The 26,574-nt window shown below is 36.8% G+C and overlaps 1 protein-coding gene across 4 annotated transcripts in view; it reads right to left on the reverse strand.

The window, feature by feature from the left end:
• Positions 1–26,574, reverse strand: part of CADM2 (cell adhesion molecule 2) — a 627,326-nt gene that overhangs the window by 164,250 nt on the left and 436,502 nt on the right. For all 4 annotated transcript variants that reach the window (XM_090120991.1, XM_090120994.1, XM_031612686.2 and 1 more), the window contains one exon: positions 15,825–15,974. In XM_090120991.1, the coding sequence (XP_089977117.1) occupies positions 15,825–15,974 (150 nt within the window). The remainder of the gene's footprint in view (positions 1–15,824; positions 15,975–26,574) is intronic.

The raw sequence follows: 26,574 nt of genomic DNA on the forward strand, positions 1-26,574 counted from the left end.
AATATAAGCATAGATGTAGGCTATTTGACTGTCTAGAGGAAAGAAGATTCTGTCACAACCCGAAAGAGATAATCTATACTAATAGGAGTGTGATTTGTTTTCCATCAAAATGAGTTTATTACTGACCAGTGTGAAAAGCATTTTTTTGGGAAGCTGCAATACACTGATAGATTGTATAGGGACCCTTTAACTAACTTCATTACAAATTGACAGCATCATTGCCAGAGTATTTTGTTAAACACAGATGAACTGCCTCTTAAATTCTTCAGCAGTAAGGCTGACATTTTTTGGACAGTAAATCCTCTCATTTTTGAAAAAGAAATGATATACGCTGTAGAACACATCGATCTGGAGGATGAGTCCAAGCTCATCCAGGCTTAAAAAACTGGGAAATAGCACAAGATGACCTGACTTGCATTAGCTTTTCTGAATTCTTCTACAGGCTCTCAGAAGAACTGGCTCAAACAGAATATGATAGGAAAGAGTTTATGGCTGTCATCAGGAGCTTCAGCATTGTGTGCTGATGTGGCATTGCATCATTTTGTGGCGATGAACTCCAGTTTGATTAGCAGAGACAGAACAGAAAGCATTATGCTCAGAATGGACACTTCTTACATGCCTTTAAATGGAATACAGTTAGATGTAAAATAATCTGAGTAATGGAGGAGGCAGTTTGCAAGTTTAGGTAAAGTATGTTTTTCTGTTTACCACGCTTTCACCCAGGTGAAAGAATGCACCTCCCTATTATGCTCAAAACTGAAACTAATCTTGATTTTGAAAAAAAAAATATTATTTAAAAAGAGAGTGATTTTGCAGAAATCTGCAATATGCTTATTATCTAGTAGTGATTTCCTCAAAGGTTAGGAGTAAAAGAGTTCAGCAAAAGAAAAAGGTATTAAAACAAAGATATACCTTGTCTCCTTCCCTCCTATTTTAGAGCAGAGATGTGACCAAGGCCCTAGTTTTTCATGAGCTAAGAAATAGATAGTTAAAGGATTTTTAAGCTGCATCATTTCTTGCTCCTCTGTTGGTGCTACTTTCGTTCTGGAAATAAGCAAAAAGAAAGCTACATATGTCCCAGTGAAGAAGCAGCAGCTATCTTTTCTTCTGCTTCTAGGAAATTAATAGCACCAGAAAATGACACAGGAGTCTGAAATGATGTGGCTATAGTACTTTCAGATTTTTTTCACAGCACTAAGTAATGCTATATAGCATCACGGTGCCTTATATCCCTTCACTATCTACAGGCACACATTCATAGATGTGTCCCAGCCCTCAATGAATGTGATGGAATAGGAAACTGAGCTCATAGCTCTCAAGCCCATGAGTTTAAGCTTCCTCCTGCAAGAGGTAGCTGTTGCTCTGATAGTAAGTAAACGCTTGCCAGAGGGTTAGGATTTTGTGTGGCATCATTCTGCTAAGAGCTGTGCTACAAAACAAATTGCTCTGTTGGCATTTTGCTCTGTGGTGCCACAGTTCACACCCCACTACTACTTCTCAGGTGATTTAAATTCACAGTTGCAACCAACTACAGATAAACTTAGACACACAAACATGATTCTTGAAACAGAATTTTTCACTATTCCAACACACTACACCAAGCATGGGTATGTTCTCTCCATATAAGGAGATAAACCCAAAATCTATACTAATTTTTGTTTGCCATTTGAAACTAGGCAATACAGACAAAAATGCAAATGATGTTTTGTAAGTAATGTGGGCAGGTGAGCTGATGTCTTCTATGTTGATAAAAACATGTTTATTGAAACATACACTAACTCATTTCCATTTTCTTTGTTTATTTTAAGAACAAATCTAATTATGCTGAGAGGATGGTTATGGAATGTATTAATTTTAAAATACATTTCCATGTCACATACAAAAAGCTAAACTGAAAATAAATGCTTTAAAGAAACACTTTTTTTTTTTTTTTTTTTTTTTTTTTTTTTTTTTAATTATGCTAGGCTACTTATCTCCAAAAAATTCTTAAAAAAAAAAAAAAAATAATCAGGTTCGATAGTTGATGCTGGATTTGCAAAAGGAAATTTTCAAAACAGTGATATTTCCTTCTCAGCAAGTCCAGATCTCACTCCATTTAGATTTGGAAGCAGGTTAGCTTTAAAAAGAAATGAAGAATTCATTATTAGCACCCATCAACTTCAATAAATGTTTGCAGACTATGAAGGCATATTTATGTTTGAAAGATGAACAATGGCAAAATGCCTTGATGACTAAGGATACCTTTTACAGAAGGTGAGGCTACAGAAAGCTGGTGCTTTCCTTCAGATTCTCTCGATCCTCATTGTGTAAGATGGTGCCTTTTCACAAACTTTTACAGGTGTAATTTCAGATGTAATTCCTCCATTGGCTGACAGATCAGGCAAGCATCATTAACCTGAAGCATGAAGCCCTGATATTTGTTTAAAATATGATTTGTACAATGACCAGTAAAGAACAAAACACACAGGGAGGATCTTTGACAGAATGAGGAAGTCTCAAATGCTTTACAAAGGAACTACTACAGAGAGGCTGACAAAGGTAGCCTAATAAGAGCACCACAGACTGTGCATAACAGTATGCTGAGAGATTTCAAAGCTCCTATTTGCCTCAGCACTAAGGTGGTTCTTCCAGTTGAAGGCAAGAACAATTTCAGTATGATACAGTACACTGACAAACAGAAAGAATAAATATATCCTCCCTCCCAGCCCTATCCTAACAGAAGCTGAAATCAGCTTCTGCAGAAAGACAGCAATATGAAATGCAAAAAACTGACCAGGCAGCATGAAAGCACCATGCATTGCAAGAAAGAAAATGCTAAGCAATTTTTGAAGTGTTAATAAGGAGAAGCTGAAGACTTCAACGGGCCTGAAAAAAATACTCATTCACAATCCTGGCTTATCTTCACAGGGAGAAAATTCCATATGTGAGTCAGTTGCTAAGAAAGCTCTGAGTAATGCACATACAAGTCTGACTTTTTAAGTTGACATTTCTACTTTTCCAGGGGATAAGAGCTGTCAGAAGAGTTCCCTAGGTAGACCAGAGGATTGCAGAGAAGTATTATTCTGTAGGAGTCAAAGCATTGTGGCATAAGTACTTTGATGGAATTAGCAGTGGTGAATTAGGAAATAGCCTCATACTCTGTTCCTAGCACTAAAAATTACTGTTCCCATGGCAGAACCAGAACAAAGGAAAGAATCAGAAGGAAACCAGCTGCAGATTTTCTGATAGAGCAAAAGAGTACATTTCCTTCTGCTGATGATTTCACATTGCCATTAAATAACATCTGGCAGTGGGGCAGAACATATAACTACAGACAATATAATTGTAAACATTGCTATTAGATTTGTCAAGAGCTCAGTTGTTAGAGTCCTTAAGCTATCTTCATTCCTTGCCTGATTTTATCACAAGATGTGCCTATAATAAACATTTATTATGCAAAACTTAAAAATGATCAATAATTTCTGATAATAATAATGCTTGATAAATCTTATCAAGTACATCAGAAGAATTTGCTGTGCATCTGTATGAAATCAAAATAGGGACTACATAAAATTTTTCTATACACTTGGAAAAAAAAGGTCTTTAAAGATAGCGTTTGGCATGGGTTAATCACCTCTTTCATTAGAGAAAGGAATACATACTGAGAACATCTTTCTGCCATCTGACTAAGCAATGAGCCAATACAATTGTAAATCTTCCATAAATTCCCCATGGTTCACCTCTACAGAGGCAATTCTTTACTTCTCAGATCCTATCCATTTTCAGATGATCATTGCACTAACTGTATACAAAAACTTTATATCATGCTGTTAAAAGAAATGGAATGTGACAGTTCTGTGATTCTCCTTAGAAACACTTACCAATTAAGAGACTGAATTATTCTTATATATTTTTAATTTTTAATATAATAACAATAACAACTGAAACTTTTATTCTAGTACATACAGTGCAGTGGTTCATCTTCTAATGTTCTAGTGTCTGATATAATGTATTTTATCTGTAACTGAGGTAAACATGATTTTAGAGTACTACTCTATCCCAAAATCTAAAACTATGAATATAAATTCCAACTCATTGGAATGTTTCTTAATTTGAATAAAACAGATTTTAAGTCTTGTCTGCACTTTTTCATACTATTTCCAAGCATTAGAAGTACTAGTTCTGTGTAATACTTACCCATATTACAGAGAGCTTTATGCAAGTTCGATCAAGTTTGACATATTCATTTAACACAGTTCAATTCAGGCAAGTTTTTCCTCTGTGTTAGTAGTAAGCAGAACAACCATGATATTAAAATAGAAATGATGGGATTTGCACTGAGACAACATAATGATTTCATTCAAGTTGGGAAAAATAGAGATGACAGCCACTTTACTTTCAGGCTGCAAAATAGACCAAAAAGGTCTGAAAGATATCAGAAGGGAGAACATGCCTTCTATGAAATCAAATAAAGAAATACAGAAGTGCTAAGACTGTACCTCGTGATGCACATTTTATAAACCAAACTTTTGTTCACTGATGTAAACCGAATCACCACCGGATAATCTGTATGCGAAGAATGATCTAGTAAGGTGGCATTGTATTTTTTCCTATAAATGTTATTTCAGATAACAAGAAATTCTATTTAAGTTGGTTTTTCTTCTATTTAACACACATTTGAGCTGTCAGTGTAGTTACATAGTATTATTCTCTTAGGCTGCCACTGGGTAATAATGCTAAAGATAGAAATAAAATAATAACAGCCTGTGACAGGTTACATTTAAAATGGTTGATCAGACTGATCAATGGGACATTGCTTTTAAAGCTAAATTCAGGTGCAAAGAAGGAAAAGATAACTGTTGAGCTCCACAGTTTGCTCATATCTCACTGAACTGGAAGGCATTTGGGATGCAGCCTCAGTCTTAATGCAGCTGCCACATACAGAAAAATCCTCCTTTTCTTCTCATATTCCATAACATAAATGCACATCTGCCTTTCTCTTCCAAAAATAATTCTCTTAGCATCTACACCCTTTTAGAATCTATGTTAGTCTAAACTCATAGCTGGTTTTCATGTTAAATTTCAAAAGCTTTTTTATTTTTTCGTGTGACTATTCTGTATTTTTAAACAGCATTCTGAACACTCTGTAATATTTTACAATTAATATATAGACAAGCATTATCAGTTGCCACAGATTAGTTGTTACAAGTGATTTTTATATTTTTATAACACCTGTTAACATGCCTTGAACTCTCTTGCACCACTGGTTTTCTGTTGTTTGTTTTGTTTTCTTCTCCATTTACACAATTGCCTATTGGTTTTGTGTTTCCTCAAGCTCCTTTTATCCAGAGTACAAACCTCTGAAAGTAATCTCATTCTAGTTGATTCAGTTCTCGTTTCTGTTCAATTTAAAGTTATTTTCTCTGGCTCACAGCAGAACATCACACGGTCTCTCTCACGGAGTTATTGAGGATTTTCACCCCGTATCAGCAGCTCATCAGCAATTACTTTTCTGCACACACATCCTTAAAGATCTGGGACATGATGATTTGTTACACTTTCTGTGCCGAAACAATCATGAAGGAAGTTCCTTAAACAAGTTTCTACCAAGAAGGGAACAGAGAGATGAGCATTTTTTATATTAAGCAGTACTTGATAGACTTTCATTTTCATCCCAGAAACTGACAATAACACTTTTATGTTCATACACAATGAAAGCATACATTTACTGCTCCTATTTCAATGTAGTTGGATATATTCAAATAATTAGATTGCTGGACGTGAGCAGTCTTTAACATAGGTATAGAATATATAGAATCATAGAGTGGTTTGGCTTGAAAGGGATGGTAAAGAGCATCATGGCCTTGAATCATCTGCCTTTTTGATAGGCTTCATAACATCTAATGTTTGATGTGTTAAACTGTAGTTTGATTCTCACTTTCAATGGAAATTTAAAGGCTTACTATTTTTGATGATAGAACGGGTTTTGTGCAAAATTAATCTTCTGCGTTCATTTTCTTTATTTCTACAAAGAACACTTTATCCTAAACAAAATTGGGGTTTTCTTCCTTCATATCACCCGGTAACTCTTGACAAGGGCATATTTTTATTGTGATTTAACATAATAGTTTTCTATTTTACTTAAGCATTCTATTTTATTTTACTTTAAACACTAAATACTCCAGACTTTTAACATTATGTTTTTCTAGCATGGCTTAAGGTGAATCTGTAGTAATATCTTCTCCAGATTTAGGTTAAAGAGAAGCAAACCCATGCTACCAGAGGAAAAAAAGACCGAAGCTGTCTTACCCTTTACTAAGCCTGAAAATAGAAATAAGGAAACAACAGAAATAAGGAAAACACACTGCAGAGACATCCATACTCACTTTGTGGCAATTAGGCCTAACTCAGAAAGAATTTAACTGCCTTAGTTTATAAACTGTTAAATCCTTCTAATATTGAATGGACTTGCCAGCATGGATCACAGGCAGCTTGGGGACTTGCCCCATCACTTCTGACTGAGTAATTTGGATTGTCCATTCAATCTGGCAAGCCAAGAGCCTTCATCATTTCAGAGAACCTGTTATTTCAGGATTCAGTGGATTCAGGCCCACAGGTACAATCATGTTATCAAATCAGCTTCTGGGATGGGTTTGGAATCCAAGTGAGTCACGTATGGCTAATCCAGACTGATAGACAATGTTTTTCCTATTCTTTTATTTTTTTTCCTACACAGCAGTCACTGTCTTTCAGTCATATACTTTGGCAGTTTCCTCTCCCCCCCCCTAGTCACTCGGGTAATTCACTAAAAATATGTTGTTGAATCACTCTTCTGGACTACATTTCTCTTGAACTACTGTTTTTATTCCCTCAGCAGTTGCTGACTGATAGTTAACCTCTACCTTAAGCCTTCAAAATGCAGTTGAAATGGCACTCACTGTACCACTTGCTAATAGTCTATGGTTGCTGTGATAACATTACATTCATTTCGTGTTTCTGTCTCAAAGCCTTTGGATTTATTGTTTCCAGTATCAATAGTCAATGTGTTGTGGAATCAGATTTTATACATGTTAAGCTATATGCATATTTATAAGACACAAGTCAGTAGCTAAAATATTTTTTTCAGCTGACCTAATTTTCTTTGAGGAACCTTGTAGAATCTGGACAGACCTGCCAGCAACAAACATCTTAGCTAGCACAACTGCTACCCAGATGTTTGTTCATGGCTGTACACTTCACACACTGTGCGTTGCAGACACCGTCATGTTTTCAGAGGGTTCTATTTCATCCTTAAAGGAGTTTTTTTTTATCCAGATGCAAAGCCAAGAATGCACTTGTGTTTGGATATTTTTATATTTTTATATGGAACATATCACTTCTTCCTGTGCTGCACATACCTGAATGTTCTATGATTGCCTCTCCACTCTAATATTTTTAAAATATTTTTCTACTTTTCTCCTAAAGCATTGTCTGCTTCTTTATAATCTGATACAGCATTTCTAAGTACTCAAACTTCTTCAACTTTTTCCACTGCTGCTGTTTTCATTTGAGAAGCACCACTTTTACCAGCTCTGCAAATATCAGCTGTTCTTTGCAATGTCAGTTCCTTCCCCCCCCCCCCCCCCCCCTACAAAGTTAAGTTTTCTTGGATCTAGCAATCATTTACACAACAAAACATTCACGTTCTGGTCTGTTTGGTAGTTCTCTCATCGCTATTGTACCGAAGATGTGATATAACAATCAGTACTCTTGCTTGTCACATAGTTTCTTTTTGAAAAAAAAACACACATCAAATAAACAAACAACAACAACAACATCAAAAACCACCAAGAAACTAACTAAAAACACCTTTGCTTTCCCTAAGGAACAATGTTCACTGTGATTAAAAACAAAATGCCTTTTACTGCCTACCATCATGTTCTTTATGATATACAATGTTGAGCTCTGCTGCTCCTGGATCTACTGCCCTTCACTGAGAACCTATTCTCCCTCTTGTCCTTCTCTGCACTCCAATTGTTCCTCAGTATCATTTCCTCTAAGAATTGTCTGAAAGAAAACAATGGGTTCAGAATTTATTGTAATATACCATTAGCGCAGAGAGGTCAGCTATAAGAAATTTCTCTTTACATTCTTTATTTTGACTCCCTTCTATATACTTCCTGAAAAATAAAAATTAAATATATATATACATATATATATATATATATATATATAATGCTTTATATATTTAAATAATGCTTTAAGAGATTCTTTTCCATTTAAAACAAAAATAGCCACCAGCCTGAGTATTACAAAGCTTCCTGACAGGGTAAGCTTAGCAGTGTCATCACAACTATCGCCTCACTTCAGCATATTCCAATGTATTGCATCAGCTTCATTCTCCATTTAGCCTGAGTGCTAGCAAACTTAATTTCTGCACATACTCACATTTCAGCACAATATAATGCAAACTCCCACACTTTCTAACTATCTCTACAATATGCTCATTTACGCTCTTAATACTGCTAAGAAAATGAAAAAATAAATGCTGTAAGTGGGAGTAGTTTCACTAATTTATTACAATGAAATAATATTCTAATGCATTGTAATACATTTTTAAGTGAAATTTTCATACTCATAAAGACAATAACTGTCAAGATATTTTAACAGACTCCTGCTCCCTTTTATCAAGCTATCTTTTTTAAAATGCATGAACAAAAGCATTTGGGTTTTCAGAAGTGGCTGGTTTGATACCTCGTTTTTTGAGGATCAAGTGAGACATCTCTTGTTCTCAGAAGCTCTAAAGAGAACTCTTTTATTTTCTTCTTCTTCCTCCCCCTCCCTCCTCCCCCCCCTCTCCCCCCATATAGTAAGCGACTATTATTGAAGATCATTTAAACCTTTTTCTTAACCACAGTTCAGAGGTAAAGCATACTGGTTTTTACCAGAATGGAGTCAGTTTTCTCCATAGCAATCCATATGATGCACTGGTTCAGACGTGAGCCTGCAGTAATGTTGATAACACACCGGTGTTTTGGCTGTTTCTGAGCAGTGTCTGTATAGTGCCTTCTCTGTTTCTTACTCTGGCCTCTCCCAGGGAGGTGGCCAGTAGGCTGTGATGGGACACAGCCAGGACAGCTGAGCAGAACTGACCCAAAATATACTCCATGGCCTGCAAAATATAACTGTGGATCTGACAGATCTGACTAATATATAACATTAACCTCAGTCACAAATCTTGGAAGAACTATTCTAAAAGATTATCATGGAAAGCTCCCTATGAAAAGATCTTCCTCCTCTAAACCGGATTTCTATCTGCTATAATTTTGGCTTTGAATACTAGAAACTTGTCAAATGTTATAAATATTTAAAGCTATTGCTACTCAGATCAGGAAAAAAAAGAAAAAAAAAAGAAAGAAAATCCATTCCCTCTGCATCTCTTACGTACAATTATTAAGTCATAGTTTGACAACTGTCTAAATAGTTTTCTTGGTTGTTTCTTTGTTTGTTTGCCTTTTTACAGTGCTTTTCAGTCTTTATCACAGGTTTACTAGAAGGTATTACTTCACTAAGTGAGTCTATTAAATTTTAAGTAGCCATGAATCTTTAATTTCTATGTGTATCCTAGAATGGAGTTCAGCTGGGTCATCAACTACTATCTGATCCCCTTTCTACTCTATTATGCAACAGGTAACAGAGCATGTGAAGGTAGAGACAGAAGTTCATTCATCATTGCTGCCTGATCTCACATTACTTAATTGCTAATACTCAGTTCTCCAAATAACAGCCTGATAGCCTCCCTGTTTGTCTAACTAATCTAGAACATATATTTCCTACTTTTCTCTCTATTACTAAAAAAAAACCCACTATTTTCTTTGGTTCTTTGTTTTGTCTGAGCTGACTCCTCTCTGAGGATTGTTTGTTTACATGTATACCTACATGTGAAATTCAACTGCTTACAAAAATTGTAAAATTCCATTCTGGAAGTTCAGCATTTCTCCCCTTTCCCCCCCATTCCCCCCTTTCAATAAGCATTCTCAAATGATTCTTCTTTTTTGTATAGATCAGTATCCAAGGCTGACTCATCCCACAGTGGCATAAAATGGGGTTATACTTAAATTCAATATCTGGAATCTGGCTTCCACAAAACAAGTCAATGTAAACTAGAAAGAATAGCATGACTACAACATGAGGGAGACAGGATTTTAACCCCAGGAAATGCCACAGTACTTATATCATTTCTATTATTATTCAGTTTTGATAGTGCCATAGTAAGAATTAAAGATCTCTGCAGTGATGACTCCCTCTAAGCTGACTTATGTGGTCTGTAGTTAAAATTCCATGCCTTGTGCACTGTGAGTTTCTGAGTCTCTCTAGAAATGTCTTTATATTGGGGGGGGAAGAAAAAAAAGAAGAAGAAGAAAAAAAAAAGGGCCAGGAGTTGCTTTCTGGAGCCAAAAGACATGATGCTTTTATCAGACACATGTCCTACCTCTAAAGTGCCCCTTCAGTTCTAACATAACACTGCCAGCCCTGAGAGGGCACAACTGCAGAACCTTTCAAGCAGGTACTATACCCAAATGCATCCCTGCAAGTTCATCTGTGGCATTGTGCCTATCAGTGAAGCTCAGGGGAGATCCGCAAGTACAGTGCCCTCTCATAACCCTTCTCTAGCACACAAGTGTCTTTGAAAGCTTTCAAGGCGATGGGGAGTTAAACAAATGCCAAGCACTCTTACATGTAACATAATCAAAGGTCATCTGAAGAAACATATTCTGCTGCTGAAGGATGAATAATCCTGAGGTTGGAATATGCTTTCTAATGTTTTTTTAGTAAAACATGAAAATGCTACTACTTGATGAAAGCATAAGGGAAATGTGCTGATCTTTGATTAGCATCAGGCATATGTCTCATCAAAATACGGTGTGTCAGTCTGAGGCAAGCTTATCATGATCAATGTCAACACAGGTAATTTCACTATGGACAGACTTCCAAATTCCCTGCTAAGGTAAAGAGCAGGTACACTTTCATTTGTCTGACTAAACAAAATTTTTAGGTATACACAGTGTTCTGTTTCTCTTCCTTCTCTTTAGTCTGATTGCTCATTTTTATACTGATAAGTTTAAACAACTTTGGCACCAACAGCCATTGTTTAGCTGTACACGTCTGCTTTGCAACTCAATAACCCACTCCATATGTATCTATAATCCCTACTGAAAGGGAAGGTGAAGACTGTTCCAGCAAGCTAACTGAAAATTCTTTTAAGTCTTCTCTTTACCTGCCATCTATGCCTCCATGTTACCACCTTTTTGTTACACATATTTATTTATATTTGTCTCTTTGCATTTATTGCTCACTCCTTATGAAATACCACAAGTGAATCTAAAATAAAATGACCTATATTCATTTAAAATCAAATCCTCCAGTTCTACATTGTTGCTCATTGTTCTTCTTCCAAAGGCAGGTATATAATTATAGCTACTTTGGTGCATGAAATGGTACAGAGATTTCTATGGTAATTACTCATTTTAATTGAAAATTGTGTAGGGAAAAACATATTTCATGTGAAGCACGAAATTTGCATTTGTTTCTCAATAATCTAAACTTGTTCAGAGTGAACTCATATCTTTAAAATTCGGTCCAAGGGGTATGGTGGGAAACTGAGAACAGTTGCAGGAATTTGCTGAGCTCATTAAAAAATAAGATTTTTTACAATGGATATGCAACATCCTTGAAGCTACAAGTTAGAGAAAGCAGAAAAAAATAAGTACAAGAAAGAACAACAAAGAGACAGCATGCTGAATAAGAGGGGCCATCATTGACACCAAATCCACAAGATCAAACATTTGTATTTCCAAGTACTTTAGCTAGCATAAATTAAAATAATACATTTAATACATTTTAGAGTGCAAAAATCAGACTTGGAGAGAAGCTACTGTCTTATCTTGCTTTGCTTAAAAAATAAAGTTATAAACTCTTTCCCAATAGCAGGCATGATACACGTGTTCTTTTTCAGGATATCCACACCAATTTTTGTGAGGAGGAATACATTTAAATTCTAATTAAGAGAAAACCTGTGAAACTCAAGGAGTTTGCACAGTTCTTTCTCCTGCTGGACATCTGTTTTCTTATATTCCAGTATCATGTTCTTCTGAACAAAAGAGGTCAGACAGTTTTTATTTTTATTTTTTTTTGCAAAGGCAATCTGCAATAACATAATAATTAATATGAGAAGTAAACTAGGACTTGAGGAAAAAAAGGCCTTTTATTTGTTGCTCTGGCCTAATGTCACTTTTCCTAAGACGTGTCCTAGAAATGCAACAAAAGTAGAAGAAAAAGAAAATATTGCATTTCTCCTCCCTACAGGCTACTCCATCCCCATCACCACAATGAGTCAAGCACATTTTAAGCTTGAACTTAGAACAAATCACATATTTCAGGTGGTGAGGACCAGTAAATAACCACTGAATCAGTTTCATATGCACAATATTTTCTGAAAGAAGACTCCACTCGTCATTTACTATTATTATTTCAAGATTGCATAGGCTAAGGGAGAAAATGTCTCAAAGTTATATATAGTCTCTGACTCTTTCATAAATATTAAATAAGTATTAAATTGCTGAAAAGGTAGGGAGGGAGGTGTTTCTTTCCAACAAAATATCTTTCTAACCAAGCAAAATCTGTGCTTTAAAACATGCCTGCATGGCAGTACAAGAGGCAAAAGAATAAATTAGGAAGTAGCTTTTGGTTTTAGTGTAGTTGGCACTTCCATGTGTAGAACATGTAAAACAGGAAAAGGAAGAATATGACTTCTAACTTTGAAGTCAATGATTGCATCACAGTTCAGAACACAAAATTGCACAGTGATGACTTTTACAGTATATGTAATCTGTTTTTAATAAAGTGGAGACTAACAATAAATCCCTTGTCAAAAGGCACGGGGACTTGGAAGCAGACTTTCCCTCTCTCTGAACAGAGGACTCTGCTGGCAGTTAGCTTTATTTTCGTCAGAAAATGTTTTGCAAGATAGGGAAAGCAATTTATACGACAAAGAAGTATGAATGTCCCATCAAGAACAATCTAGCAGAGGAGAGCTTTTCACTGTACAATTTCCTCTATTTTTGGAACCTATTTTGCCATATCCTGACAGCGGTTACCTCCCTCTTCTACTGCTGTAGTTAGGACTTTCTTTTGATGTTTACTTGACTTCCTTCATTTACTACAAGATTCATAATTGTTAAAGTACAGAGCAATCAAAGTAACTTTAATCTGATTTATTTTATGCTTTCTTGTAAGAAAATAACACTTTCTTAAAAGAAAATAACTCATTAGAAGATTGTAAAATTAAAGGCATGTGATTCTGATTTTGTTCAGACTACAGTAATATCTCTAATGGATATAAATGGAGCTGCTCTAATGTTCTTCTTAGGTTTTCTATACAGAATTTAACCCAGAATCCTCAGGCTCCTACTCAAAAGTTTTCATGAATTTTCAGCTTGAGAAACACAAGTATTAACTAGCAGTTCTCTCAGTGCTGAAGGGAGAAGTAAGACCTTAAGTTTAGTTTTGGTTAACCCTAGGAGACAGGTTTGAAAAGACCCTAGCTGAGGCACTGCTTTCAATAAATTAAATGTAATGACTAGATCTAGCAGAAAGCTGCTTTTTATAGCCAAATTGTATGCCTGACTGAGACAAGTAGATAAAGCAAAAAAGAATGAGAAAGTTTTTACAGTTGCATTTGCCATCATTTACTGACAAAATCAAGATTTCAGAGTTGTAAATATTTCTCATCATTTTGTATCAATAAAGCAAGTATCACTATGTAAGGGAAATATCTTTCTTATTCACAAAAAACATATAAATCCGCACACAATAAAAACACCAATGAGAAGTTCAAATCCCATTTTCAGAAATGACAGAATGTTTTCTTTATGAGACTTGGATGTACTTCTCAGTGCCCTATGTATATCCAAGTTTGGAGAAGTCACACCAAGATTTCAATTTTTTTCCTATGTATGAAGGATTAAACAACTGCTATTGAAGGACCTAGACTTGATCATGTTAGATCTTCTCCAGTCTCATATCCAGCCTCCAGTCTCCAGTTCAGCAGACCCCCTACAAAAAATGATTTGAATCCTAGCATATTCCTCAATGTCTTGAGACAAGTTCATTATACAGTACAGTCTTTTAGATTTACACACTTCAGCTCCTCGCATTTCCAATGGGCTGCACAGATAGTGACTATATACTTAATATTACTGCTTGCCATTCAAATTCTGCTGCTTTAATTCTTTGTATTAAAAAGTAACACAAGCTTAAATTATTCTTTGTAAAATTAGAGATCTAGCTAAAGTATACAGAAAATTAAATTTGCATCAAAATGCCTACACAGTTAGAACTAAACTATTTGCATTTCTCTCCCATCTTTCTCCACATCCTTTAAAATGCCACTTAATTATAAAAGGTATAAATTTTACAAGTATCGGTGTGCTCTACCAATAAACAAGTTCTCTCAGTTCTTAGTTTTGCAGACATTATTAACCGATTCCGAATCACTAACTATTGAAGAAAAAATAAAGTTCTCAATTTAAGTAAAGGTTATAGGATTAGACTTATGGCACTTAAGTTTGCACCTTATACGCCTTTCACCTTCAAGTCTACATTCAAAAGGTACTTATGATTTCAAATAAATTGCAAATCAAATGATTACACGCTACAGGAAATTAGATAAAAAGAGAAAGAAACCACTTCAACACTGTAAAGAGATTCTATTCAGCTATTATATTAATAGCAAAAATCCATATTTTGATTGCAGCTTCTGCAGGTATAAAATGACAGGTTTTAGACTCTGCTTTCATTCAAGCACATAGATTCACACAGCATTTTAAGTCCTGCAGTGTGTTGTAAAGTGTTGCAATTATTTAGCAAGGCATTTGGACAGCATTTCTTTCATTTTAAACAGATAGACAACTGCACTTCTCATGGCATGTTCAAGAATACATAGCATCTTTCAGAACAAACACAAGGAGTAGAATAAAGTATAAAAAACTGTTCTACTGTTAAACGTCCATATCACTAAGATTTACACCAAAATTTTTTGCATTTTTGAAGTGATGCTTCTATTACGTGCAACTTTTGTTTAAATATCTTCATCTAATGTTATCTTTAGGTGTTTTACGTAAAATATAATGCTTCACATTTTCAGATAATGACAAACGTCTTGGAAATATACTGTATTACAGTGATAAACCCTTCTTTTTCTAAGGTATGAGCACTTTCTGGTACTTTTTCCTAAGTTAACTAAGATTAAAATATTGTGCATGGCATATTTGGAAAAGAGTACACGGAATAAAAATAAATTTTGATAATCTTTTACAGTAAGAATGTGTATCACAGCAACTGCATACTACACTAACAAAAAAATGAAGCTTCATTACACCTGAAGCAGGTGATTTTATGTATACATAAGTATACACACATATATATACATGAAGACAAAATAATAAAATCAAGTTAAAGGTTTATGAACTAATCCTTGTCAGTCTTATCATTCATAAATACTCTTTAAAGATATTTTGTAACAAAGTTTTCCAAATCAGCTTGCACTAAGAATTTCATATATTATCTTCCCTTAATAACAACATAACATTTTATACAAAAGGAAGAAATACAATGAAACATGTTTACCCATGAGAAAAACAGATATTATTTCATAATTACAGTTGAAAACACATATTCCTAGCATATATTCCTATTCTTTCAACATTACATATTCCTGCTCTTACAACATTACATTACAATTACAATTCTGTCTTAAAAAAAAAACAAAAACTGCTGCAGAACCATGAGTTCTGGAAATAATTTACCTTTCTTGTCGTCGAAGTACAATGTCTGTTGAGCTGGATTTGACCACTGGAGGGAGGTGTTATCGTTTTGATCGACCCTGCAGGTCAAATTTGCTGTTCCCCCTTCAACAACTGTGACATTCTGTGTAAGTGGAAACTGCCCTTGGCTACCTGAGGAGGGATGGGAGGGAAGCAGAAGGGAAGAAAAAGAGGAAAAAACAAAAGATTTCAGTTGTAGAACTGAATTTATTGCAACAACTTCACACAGGTGACAGTGTAAACTATATTCTTCAAGAAGTATAATACAAAAAACTGGAGAAAAAAATAAATAAGCAATATATTCTCTGCAGAAATGAAACAGAAAAATGAATTTAAGAAATAGTGATATTATTTTTCTATTTTTTCCCCTGTATGTGATATGATTTAGCTTCAGAGAAGTAGCCTACAATCTTCATTTTCTCAGACACACATACAAATCCAGATGTCCACGATATGAATCCACATAGGGCTCACATGGTGCAGACGCATACAGATCTCTCAGTAGAGATAATACTGTTAAAATGCTCTTGAAAACACCACTGAAAACATAATGTAAAAATCAACATAGCTTTTTTTAAACAGACAGGGTAGCCTAGAATCCCTGTTTCATTTTATGCTTTTTGAAGAACTCATGGGATGATGTTTTTTCTGTCAAGTTTGGAATGCTGTTGGAGAAAAACATAGTGTGAATCTAATACCAGATATATCCTCTGTTGAGAGAATATAACCTGAACATATATGAAAATGGAAGCAATGATGTAGTAGCTCTCTTTCACATCTGTGAGTCTATCCCAAAGCATTATGAATCACATTAAGTGTTTGCTGAGAAGTCACCGGGAAAATTTCCAAATACCTCTATACAATATACAGTATACAATATACAGTATCAGCCAGGTTCTTGAATCACAAGCATTTTCAATGGCATAGTTAGTTTGAAGTGCTGCTTTGCGTATTGCGAAAATATCACCCCTAGCCAAACAGTACATTCTGACAAGAATAGCACAAGGGAGCACAGTAAAAATGTGAGACGTCTTCTTTTTTTCTTTTTCATAGGGATGGGGAAAGAAAAGGTCCTCAATAATAAGCAAGAAAAATAATTATCTGAGAGAGATGCTTAATCTGTGCAAGGATACAATGCAAAAATAGTGCAATAGACTAAATCAAACACATACTTCTTTCTTTTATACAGGACCTATTAATACAAGACATGCTCAAGGTTAGCTAAGTATGCTAGAATAAGAAATATTACAAGATTGGCACTCAAGTGGAATGCGTCAGAAGTGAAAAATCCCCCCTACAGTCCTAGAGGAGTGAATATAAACATAAGCATGTTGAAAAAACTATTGTACATGTTGTACAATAGGTACAATAACACATAAAACTATTGTCTAGTATACAGATTTTCAGATGACCACAGTAAGGAATTACTAAATAAGATTAACTACACTTCTATTTGATCTGCTACTGTAGCAAAAATAAATAAATAAATAAAAATACAGTTCTAGTAAGGTTTTGATAACTGTTCATTTTCCTATGCAAAATGATTTTGTTGGCCTTAGACCTCGTGTATGAGTACCAACAAAAGCTCTTAGTATTCTGATAATCCAACAACCTTCATAAGTAGTTTCTTTGAAAAAAAAACAACCAACCAACAAAACAAAAAAAACAACTCTTCTACTGCTGAAGTGCATATAATCTAAAAAAAAAAAAAAAAAAGAAATGGAGGATTTCAAGATCCTTAGACCAGCGAGTATGACATACAGCAAGTTCACTACCCTAGACTTCAGGAGAGCTGACTTCAGCCTCTTCAGGGATCTGCTTGATAGTGTTAAATAAGATAAAGTCCTGGAGGGAAAAATGGTCCAAGAAGGCTGAGTAATATTCATGAGTCACCTCCTCGAAGCTCAAGAGCAATGCATCCCAACAAAGAGGAAGTTATGCGTAAACACTGTAAGACCTGTATCAATGAACAAGGAGCTTCTAAACAAACCGAAATACAAAAAGAAAGCCTACAGAGAGTGGAAGCAAGGACAGGTAGCCTGGGAGGAATACAGAGATATAGTCTGAGCAGCCTGTGATCAGGTTAGAAAAGCTAAAGCCCTGATTGATAGAATAAAATCTGGTCAGAGACATCAAGGACAACAAAAACAGGCTTCTGTAAGTACATCAATGATAGAAGAAAAGCGTGGGACCTCTCCGTGAGACCTGGTTAGTTGGGATATGAAGAAAGCTGAGATTCTGAAGGATTTTTTCCTGTCTTCACCACTAAGTGTCCTAGCCACACCACCCAAGTTGCAGATGTCAAAAGCTGGGACTGGGACAGTGAAAAACTGTCCACTGCAGAAGATCAGGTTCAAGACCACCTATGGACCCTGAAGGTGCATATGTACGTGGGACTTGATGAAATGAATCCATGGGTCCTAGGGGAATGGATGAAGTTGCTAAGTCAATGTTCATCATATTTAAGAAGCCGTGACAACACAGTGAAGTTTCCAGTGAGTGGAAACAGGAACCCTCAAATTTTAAAAAAGATAAAGATCAAAGACCTGGGGAGTACAGGTCAATCAGTCTCATCTCAGTTCCCAGCAAGATCATGGAGTAGATCCTCCTGGAAATGATGCTAGGAGAATACTGGTGAAAGCCAATACAGTTTCACTAAAGGCAAATTGTTTCTGACAAGTTTGGTGATGTTCTATGATGAGCTTACCCAATTACTCTTCCCTTATTCAGCATTGCTGAATAAGGGAAGAGTAATTGATATCATCTACTTGGCCTTGTAGAAAGCATTTCACACTGTCCCATAAGACATCCTTATTAGTAAACTGGAGAAACATGGACTTGATGGATGGACTACTTGATGGATAGCCAATTAGCTGGATGGTCACACATAAAGCACTAAGCTCAACAGCTTGATGTCCAGGTGGAGACCAGTAACAGAGAGTATTGGAACAAATGCTATTTTATATCTTTGTTGACGACATGGATGACTGGACTAAATGCACCCTCATCAAATTTCCTCACTAAGCTCTGTGGTGTGATCAACATGCTGGAAGTAATGGATGCCATTCAGAGGAACCTAGACAGGCTTGAGAGGTGGGTCTTCGTGAACCTCATGAAGTTCAACAAGATCAAGTGTAAGGTCCTGCACTGGAGTTGGGGCAATCCCAGGCACAAATATAGGCTGGGTAATGAGTGATTGAGAGCAGCCCTGAGAAGGACTTGTGAGTGCTGGTTGTTGAAAAGCTCACCATGAACCAGTAATCTGCACATGCAGCCCAGAAAGCCATCTGTATCCCAAACTGCTTTAAAAGAAGCATATCTAGCTGGTCACTGGAATTGATTGTCCACCTCTACTATGCTCTCATGAGACCCCACCTACAGTACTGAGGTTAGGTCTGGGACCTCCAATGTAAGAAGGACATGGATCTGTTGAGGAATGTCTTAGAGCAGGGACATGAGGATGATCAGAGGCCTAAGGTACCTCCGCTACAAAGTCAGGCTGAGAGAGATGGGATTATTCAAGCTGGAGAAGAGAAGGCTTTGGGTAGACTTTATAGCAACCTTCCAGTATCCATAGGGAGAGTATCCAAGGGAGAGGAACTTTTTACAAGGGCATGTAGTGGTAGAACAGGACATTATGGCTTTAAACTTTAGATTTAGATTAAATATAAGAAAATATAAGAAAAAAATATAAGAAAATATAAGAAAAAAATTCTACACTATGAGCGTAGTAAGACATTGGAACAGGTTGCTAGTACAAGTTATGGATGTCTCAACCATGGAAGTGTTCAAGTTCAGGTTGGATGGAGTTTCGAACAATTTGGTGTAGTGGCAGGTGTCCCTGCCCATGGTGGGAGAGTTGAAATCATATGATTGTTAAGATTCCTTCCAACCCAAATTATTCTATCATTCTGTGATCCCAACTAATAAATTTATAAATATAATTTATTTTTGTAATTTTAAAGAAAAACACTTCCATGTCTTAGAAAGGTTTTCCATCAAAATGCCAAACCTGAATATCATGTATAAGAAAATACAAATTGAATTTTAATATAAATACCATCTTCCTGTAGATGTCTAAGTGCAAAATTTACTGTTTACTTATGTTCTTCGTAAGAGGGTATTTACTATTAACAAGACAACAAATACAGTAAATAAAAAATATGAAGTATTGCAAATACCTTGTCTATATTAAATGCTGCAAAAAATAAATGCCAAAATTCTCTTAACATCTTCTGCGTCTGACACTTCATTAATCAAATGCTGCTTCTTGAAAACCACACATTGAGAAATGCTTGATGAGTTAAAAAATCATAAACAAGAGTGGAAAAAAACAAAAAAACAAAACAAAACAAAACAGAAGAGATTTGTCATTTTCTTTCATTTCTTCTCTTTCAACTCCAGTGTGTCAAGGAATCTCAAGATATTGCATAAATTGCTTATTGCTTAAATTAGAATTTTAAAAATCCAGAAAAAATGCACACAGCCTGTTATTACTTCCACTAAATTATAAGATCTTACCAAAGAAATAACCTTCTAAAGTATGAGCTGCATATAAGAGGCTATGGAGGCTAAAATAGGTTTTGCATATAAAAAGCATTAAACAGAGCCTAGCACCAATGAAATCTGAATCAGTGACTGTGATTTACATTTAACTATCTTCCGTTCGTATTTTTTAATAAAGAACCAATGTAATGATTCAGAAACCTATTAATATGATTTGGGAAATCGTCCTAGGATTATCCTACATCCTCTTTTTGATATTATAGTTCCTACAGTGAACATCTCAACGTATATGCGATCTCTTATTTACTAATTATGGTCATGTCATAGCCTTATTGACCAGAACTGTACTTAGAGTGTAAATTATGCTGCTTGGCCACTTAAGTGGCCCTGGATCTGAAAGAGGTCTGGAAATTTTTTTTTCCTCTTACTACTGTATTGAGTGCTGATGTTTTAGAAATTAATCAAATAAAATTAATAGAGCATGCAAAAGTCAAAGCAAAGAATTCCCCCTATCCCTTATCAATACAGAAAGTACATGGATCTGTAGAAGATGCATATAGTTTGATTGGAAGCCTGCAGTGGAATAAGAGATATAAAGAAAATGAGCCAATAATTGTGGAAATTAGCTTAAGAGGAAGAAAGGAAGACTGTGTGCAAGATAGAAAAATAGAAAAAGCAAGACCAAAAGAATGAGTACTTCACATCTCTTAAACAAGACCGAAACTTCTAGTAAATTATGGGAAAACTAAGACAAAAAACATTTAGGAGATTTACTTTTTTGCTTATACCAGCATCTCGCTTGGGTTACTGAGAGACCTCTGGGACAAGAGAAAAGGTTTATAAAAGCCCATAAGCAGGTAAATAAATGTTACAGAAAGCATGAGGCCATTTAAAATAGTATTAAATGTGGCTTTTAACCACTGAGCTCTGGTCCTGGAATGACTCAATAGCTTATAGGAGAAGTTTGATTTCTATTAAGCAGGTAGTATATGCCCAGGAAGCACAGAAGAGAAGCTGTCAGCCCTTGCAGGTTACTCAGCATGATGAAAAACCCTTTACCATCATTGAAGCATACAAGGTTTTCCCAGCTATCTCTAAGTACCACCATCCAGCAATGGGGGCAGCAGCTTCTGCAGCAGCACATTAACCCATGGCTGGTGGCCATCAACTGGAATCAGAACATCATTTCCAATGGGACTTGCTTTGGAAAACATCATCATACCTAGGATACCCTGTTACCATTGCAAAAAAAAAAAAAACAAACCACTCATATCCTGTAGAACTGAGCATGATAGTTCTGACCCATACAAATAGTCCCATTAAATCAAGAGTGCTTAGTGGTGAGCTTTCAGGAGGAAGGCAGGTATGACTGAGGGCAGATTATTCAGATTCAACAAAGCTGATATGTTGAAAGAAACACAAATTTCATCATTTCAAGATATGGAAATTACCTCTGTGGTTCTCTAGTATGGAAATTTTATAATATTTAATAATGAATTTTAAACTTTGCCTTAACTTCTTCCTTAAAACTGCAGCAGACATTGAATGAGAAAACAACCTTTAAGAAAAACATTCCACCTTTAAGAAGTCTAGCAAGGGAAATCCCAGTGGCACCTTTGGTAACTTATTTTAGTGAGTAACAGTCATCACTGTTTAAATGGAAAAAAAAAAAAAAAAAAAAAAAACCCACGTTTTTCTGGTAGTCTGAATTAGTCTTACTGCAGCACTGAGCATCCATGGGCTCTTGTTACATCATCTTCCCTGCTCTGAAGAGCCCTCTATTATCAAATTTCTCTTTCTTTCGCTGGTACTTACAGATTATGATCATATCACCCATTAACCTTATCTTTGATAAGCTAAATAAATTGAGCTCCTAAGTCTTGCTGTAGAAATCACATTTTTCTAATCCTTTAATTAGTCTGTGCTTCTCTGTGTCCTCTTCTATTTTTCATCTTTTTTTTTTTTTTTCTGAAATGTGGCTCCCAGACCTGGAGACCCCAGTGTAGTGGTCACAGAAGCAACAGATACAAAGGTCTTACTTCTTCTTTACCAGCCCTTCACAGTTTTGTTTATATACCTATGAGAAGCCCTTTGGCCCTGGGTGACTGCCTGTCTACCACGATGCTAGTACTATTCCTCAGATACTGCTCCCCATTCTGCTTCTGCTACCTCCTCTCGTAGTTCCTACATGCATGTCCTTATGCTTCACACCACACTGAAACATGCATCTCTGAGCTAAGTGCTCTTCGTTATTTCATACATCCACAGTTGCTGTGGCACTGGCAATTTTACTGGCAACAATTTTGTTTCCCAGGGTGTTTCTAAAAACCAACTCTGAAAAACATAAGAATAGTACAGTACCACCTGCTTTTTTTCCCTGTGAAGTAAAGCACTGAGACTTCTTACTTATCATTACATGTTTGTTTGCTGTTTTTTTTTTTCCAAGCAGTTCTTATCTGCTTAATGCTCTTAATGCTTATAAGATTGGTTTTGAATAAGTTTTGTTTATTAATATGTCGTGTTATTTATTGCTGTCTTTAAAAACAAAAATGTTGAGGAGAGCTGGTTATTCTTCAAGGATGCCTTCCTGAGAGCGCAAGAACTCTCCGTCCCTCTGAACAAGAAAGTGGGCAAAGGAGGAAGGAAGCCAACGTGGCTCGGTAAGGACCTGCTAGGTGTGCTGAGGGCAAAGAAAGATGCGTACAAGCTCTGGAAACAAGGGTGTGTCACCTGGGAAGAATACAGGGATGCCGTCCAAACTTGCAGATGTGGGATCAGGAAAGCCAAGGCGCAGGCGGAACTGAACTTGGTGAGGGACATGAAAAACAATAGGAAGACTTTCTACAGGTACATTAGCCAGAAGAGACAGGCCAAAGCGAGTGTACCTCCTTTGGTAAATGTAAAAGGAGAACTGGCTTCAACAGATGAAGAAAAGGCTGAGGTACTGAACGAGCTCTTTGCCTCAGTCTTCACTGGCGGCCAGGATTCCAGTACTTCTCACGTCCCTGAGCCCTGCATCCCTAAACCTCTGGGTGGGGACCGGGGGGGTAAATCCCCCCCTGCTGTGAGGACAGAGCAGGTTTGAGATCGCCTCATGAGACTGAATGTGTACAAGTCTATGGGGCCAGATGGTGTGCATCCCAGGGTTCTGAAGGAGCTGGCTGAGGTGGTTGCTGAGCCGCTCTCCATCATATTTGAAAAGTCGTGGCTGTCAGGTGAGGTCCCGGATGACTGGAGGAAGGGTCACGTCACTCCCATTTACAAGAAAGGGAGCAAGGAGGACCCTGGGAACTACAGACCAGTGAGTCTCACCTCTGTGCCTGGGAAGATCATGGAACAGATCGTCCTGGACAACATGCTTGATCACATGAGGAAAGGGCATGTGATCCGTGACAGCCAGCATGGCTTCACCAGAGGAAGGTCATGCTTGACCAATCTGGTGGCCTTTTATGATGGAGTGACAGCATCAGTGGACAAGGGAAAGGCGACCGATGCCATTTACCTGGACTTGAACAAGGCCTTTGACATGGTCCCCCACCACATCCTTATCTCCAAATTGGAGGCATGTGGATTTGATTGGTGGACTACTCAATGGATAAGAAACTGGTTGAAAGGCTGCAGGCAGAGGGTGGTCATCAATGGCTCTATGTCCAGGTGGAGGCCAGTAACGAGCGGCGTCCCCCAGGGGTCTGTCTTGGGACCGGTGCTCTTTAACATCTTTATCAATGACATTGACTGCACCCTCGAGTGCACCCTCAGCAAGTTTGCTGATGACACCAAGCTGAGTGGTGTGGTTGACACAGTGGAAGGAAGGGATGCCATTCAAAGGAACCTCAAGAGGCTGGAAAGGTGGGCCCGGGTGAACCTGATGAGGTTCAACACGGCAAAGTGCAGAGTTTTGCACTTGGGCCGGAGGAATCCCAGGCATCCATACAGACTGGAAGGAGCGGTCCTTGAGAGCAGCCCTGTGGAGAAGGACCTGGGCATCTTGATAGATGAAAAACTTAATATGAGCCAGCAGTGTGTCCTTGCGGCTCAGAAGGCAAATGCTATCCTGGGCTCCATGGCTCCATCAGAGGAGGGGTGGCCAGCAGGGACAGGGAGGTGATTGTTCCCCTCCACTCTGCTCTTGTGAGGCCCCATCTGGAATACTGCATCCAAGTGTGGAGTCCTCAGTACAAAAAAGACAGAGAGCTGTTGGAGAGGGTCGAGAGGAGGGCCATGAAGATGATCAGGGGACTGGAGCACCTCCCCTATGAAGACAGGCTGAGGGAGCTGGGCTTGTTCAGCCTGGAGAAAAGAAGGCTGTGGGGTGACCTCATTGCATTTCAATACCTAAAGGAAGCCTACAGAGGGGAGGGGAATCAAATCTTTGGAAGGGTAGATAACACAGGACGAGGGGAAATAGTTTTAAGTTGAGGGAGGGGAGATTTAGGTTGGACGTCAGGGGGAAATTCTTTCCAGAGAGTGGTGAGGTGCTGGAACAGGCTGCCCAGAGAGGTTGTGGATGCCCCGTCCCTGGAAGTGTTCAAGGCCAGATTGGATGGGGCCCTAGGCAGCCTGGTCTAGCATTAAATAAGGAGGTTGGTGGCCCTACATGTGGCAGGGGGGCTGGAGCTTCATGATCCTTGAGGTCCCTTCCAACCCTGGCCATTCTGTGATTTCTGTGATTCTGTTATTTCAAGTCAAATGCCTTACAGAAGTCAAAACATTTTAAAGATTACGGTTACATGTTTCCAGGCATAACTATAACTTGCAAAATCATCTAAGTATTGAATTAGTCCAATATTAATTGAAAAATGTTTACAAAAACAAGTTGAAAATAAATTCATTCTTAAAGAAGCTTTTTTTTTTTTTTAATAGCAGATAATGATAAAAGTTTCTCTAAAGGCAGCAAATCTAGCCTTCATATTTCCTTTAATGCTGGTGATTACACTAAGACATAATCCCATAAAACTAACAGAAATCTCAGACTTCAAAACCTGATTTATATTCCTAAATCTACTACTGACCTGACTCAGGACCTCGGGTAATTCATTTAACCTGTGTCTTGCTACTCACTCTACACAAAATAAATATTGATGCTTGTTCAACTTGTAAAATATTTCAATTAAAAAATGATACTTTTTTTTTTTTTTAATGTTTTCACTTTTTCTTATCTGACTACATATCATACTGCTGCAGTACAGAGAAATCTACTTATATAAGGAACAGGAGCTTTTTATAGAAATAAACTTCATTATTTTATTTCAACTTAAAGGATGAAAACTTGTAGTACTTCACCGCTTATATTTTTTAAATCACATGTAACTTCTCATTTGTGCTTACATACTGTTAATTAGCACTTCTATATTCATTCTTGTTCTACAAATGATTGAGGGTCTCCCCACCAAAACATAACTCCTCTACAGGGAGAAGTTCCTATTATATGAAAGGTAATTTCAAAAAAGCCCAAATGCCTATATTTGCAGATTCATTTATTTATTTTAAATATTCAATGTGCCAATTTGGAACATAGTCAAGAAGTAACATCAGAAAGATTACGTGGATTCCCAAGAATTTTAATAAGAATTCCAAACCCGAAGTATGAATCCAAGTCTGTCTAAATTTCTTTAACTTCTAGGTTGGACTGAGCAATGACACAAACATAAATTCTTGCATTATACTTACTTTATCTTGTTGAAAAAACAAAACTGATAATGACAGTAACAAAACCACAGTTGTATTAATAGGAAGCCATATTGAACAGGAACATTCTTTACTCCAGCACAATTTCTACATGCTCAACAAATGAAAAGAAAGAAATAAAGAACTTGGCATATGACTTAATAATAGTTAATTATAAGGTAAATTTCAACCTCCAGTAGAAAATTTCTAAGCACTTCCCACGCTACTCATCAGTGCAGTCAGCACTTCCCAAATATATCACCTTTCAGATTGTATTGTGCTATCTGAACAAACTGAGAGTTTTTATTTGCCTCTCACCAGATGGCCCCCGCCATGAAGCAACTCAGCAACTCTATTCTTTGAACACAAGCAGTTAGGATGCTATACTCCACTGCAGGAGTCTCAGCATCATATTACACAACAGAAATTCCTTATTTCAGGTTAAAGTTATGGAAAGGATGTTGGAATTTGGTATTTGTTCTATAGATAGGTACTGAGACTTGCTATACAACTGTCATATGGGATTACATGATGATAAAAATACCCAGGCTGGCAAAGG

Source organism: Phasianus colchicus, chromosome 1 (assembly GCF_987193195.1).
Source record: "Phasianus colchicus chromosome 1, bPhaCol1.hap1.1, whole genome shotgun sequence".
Lineage (NCBI taxonomy): Eukaryota > Metazoa > Chordata > Aves > Galliformes > Phasianidae > Phasianus > Phasianus colchicus.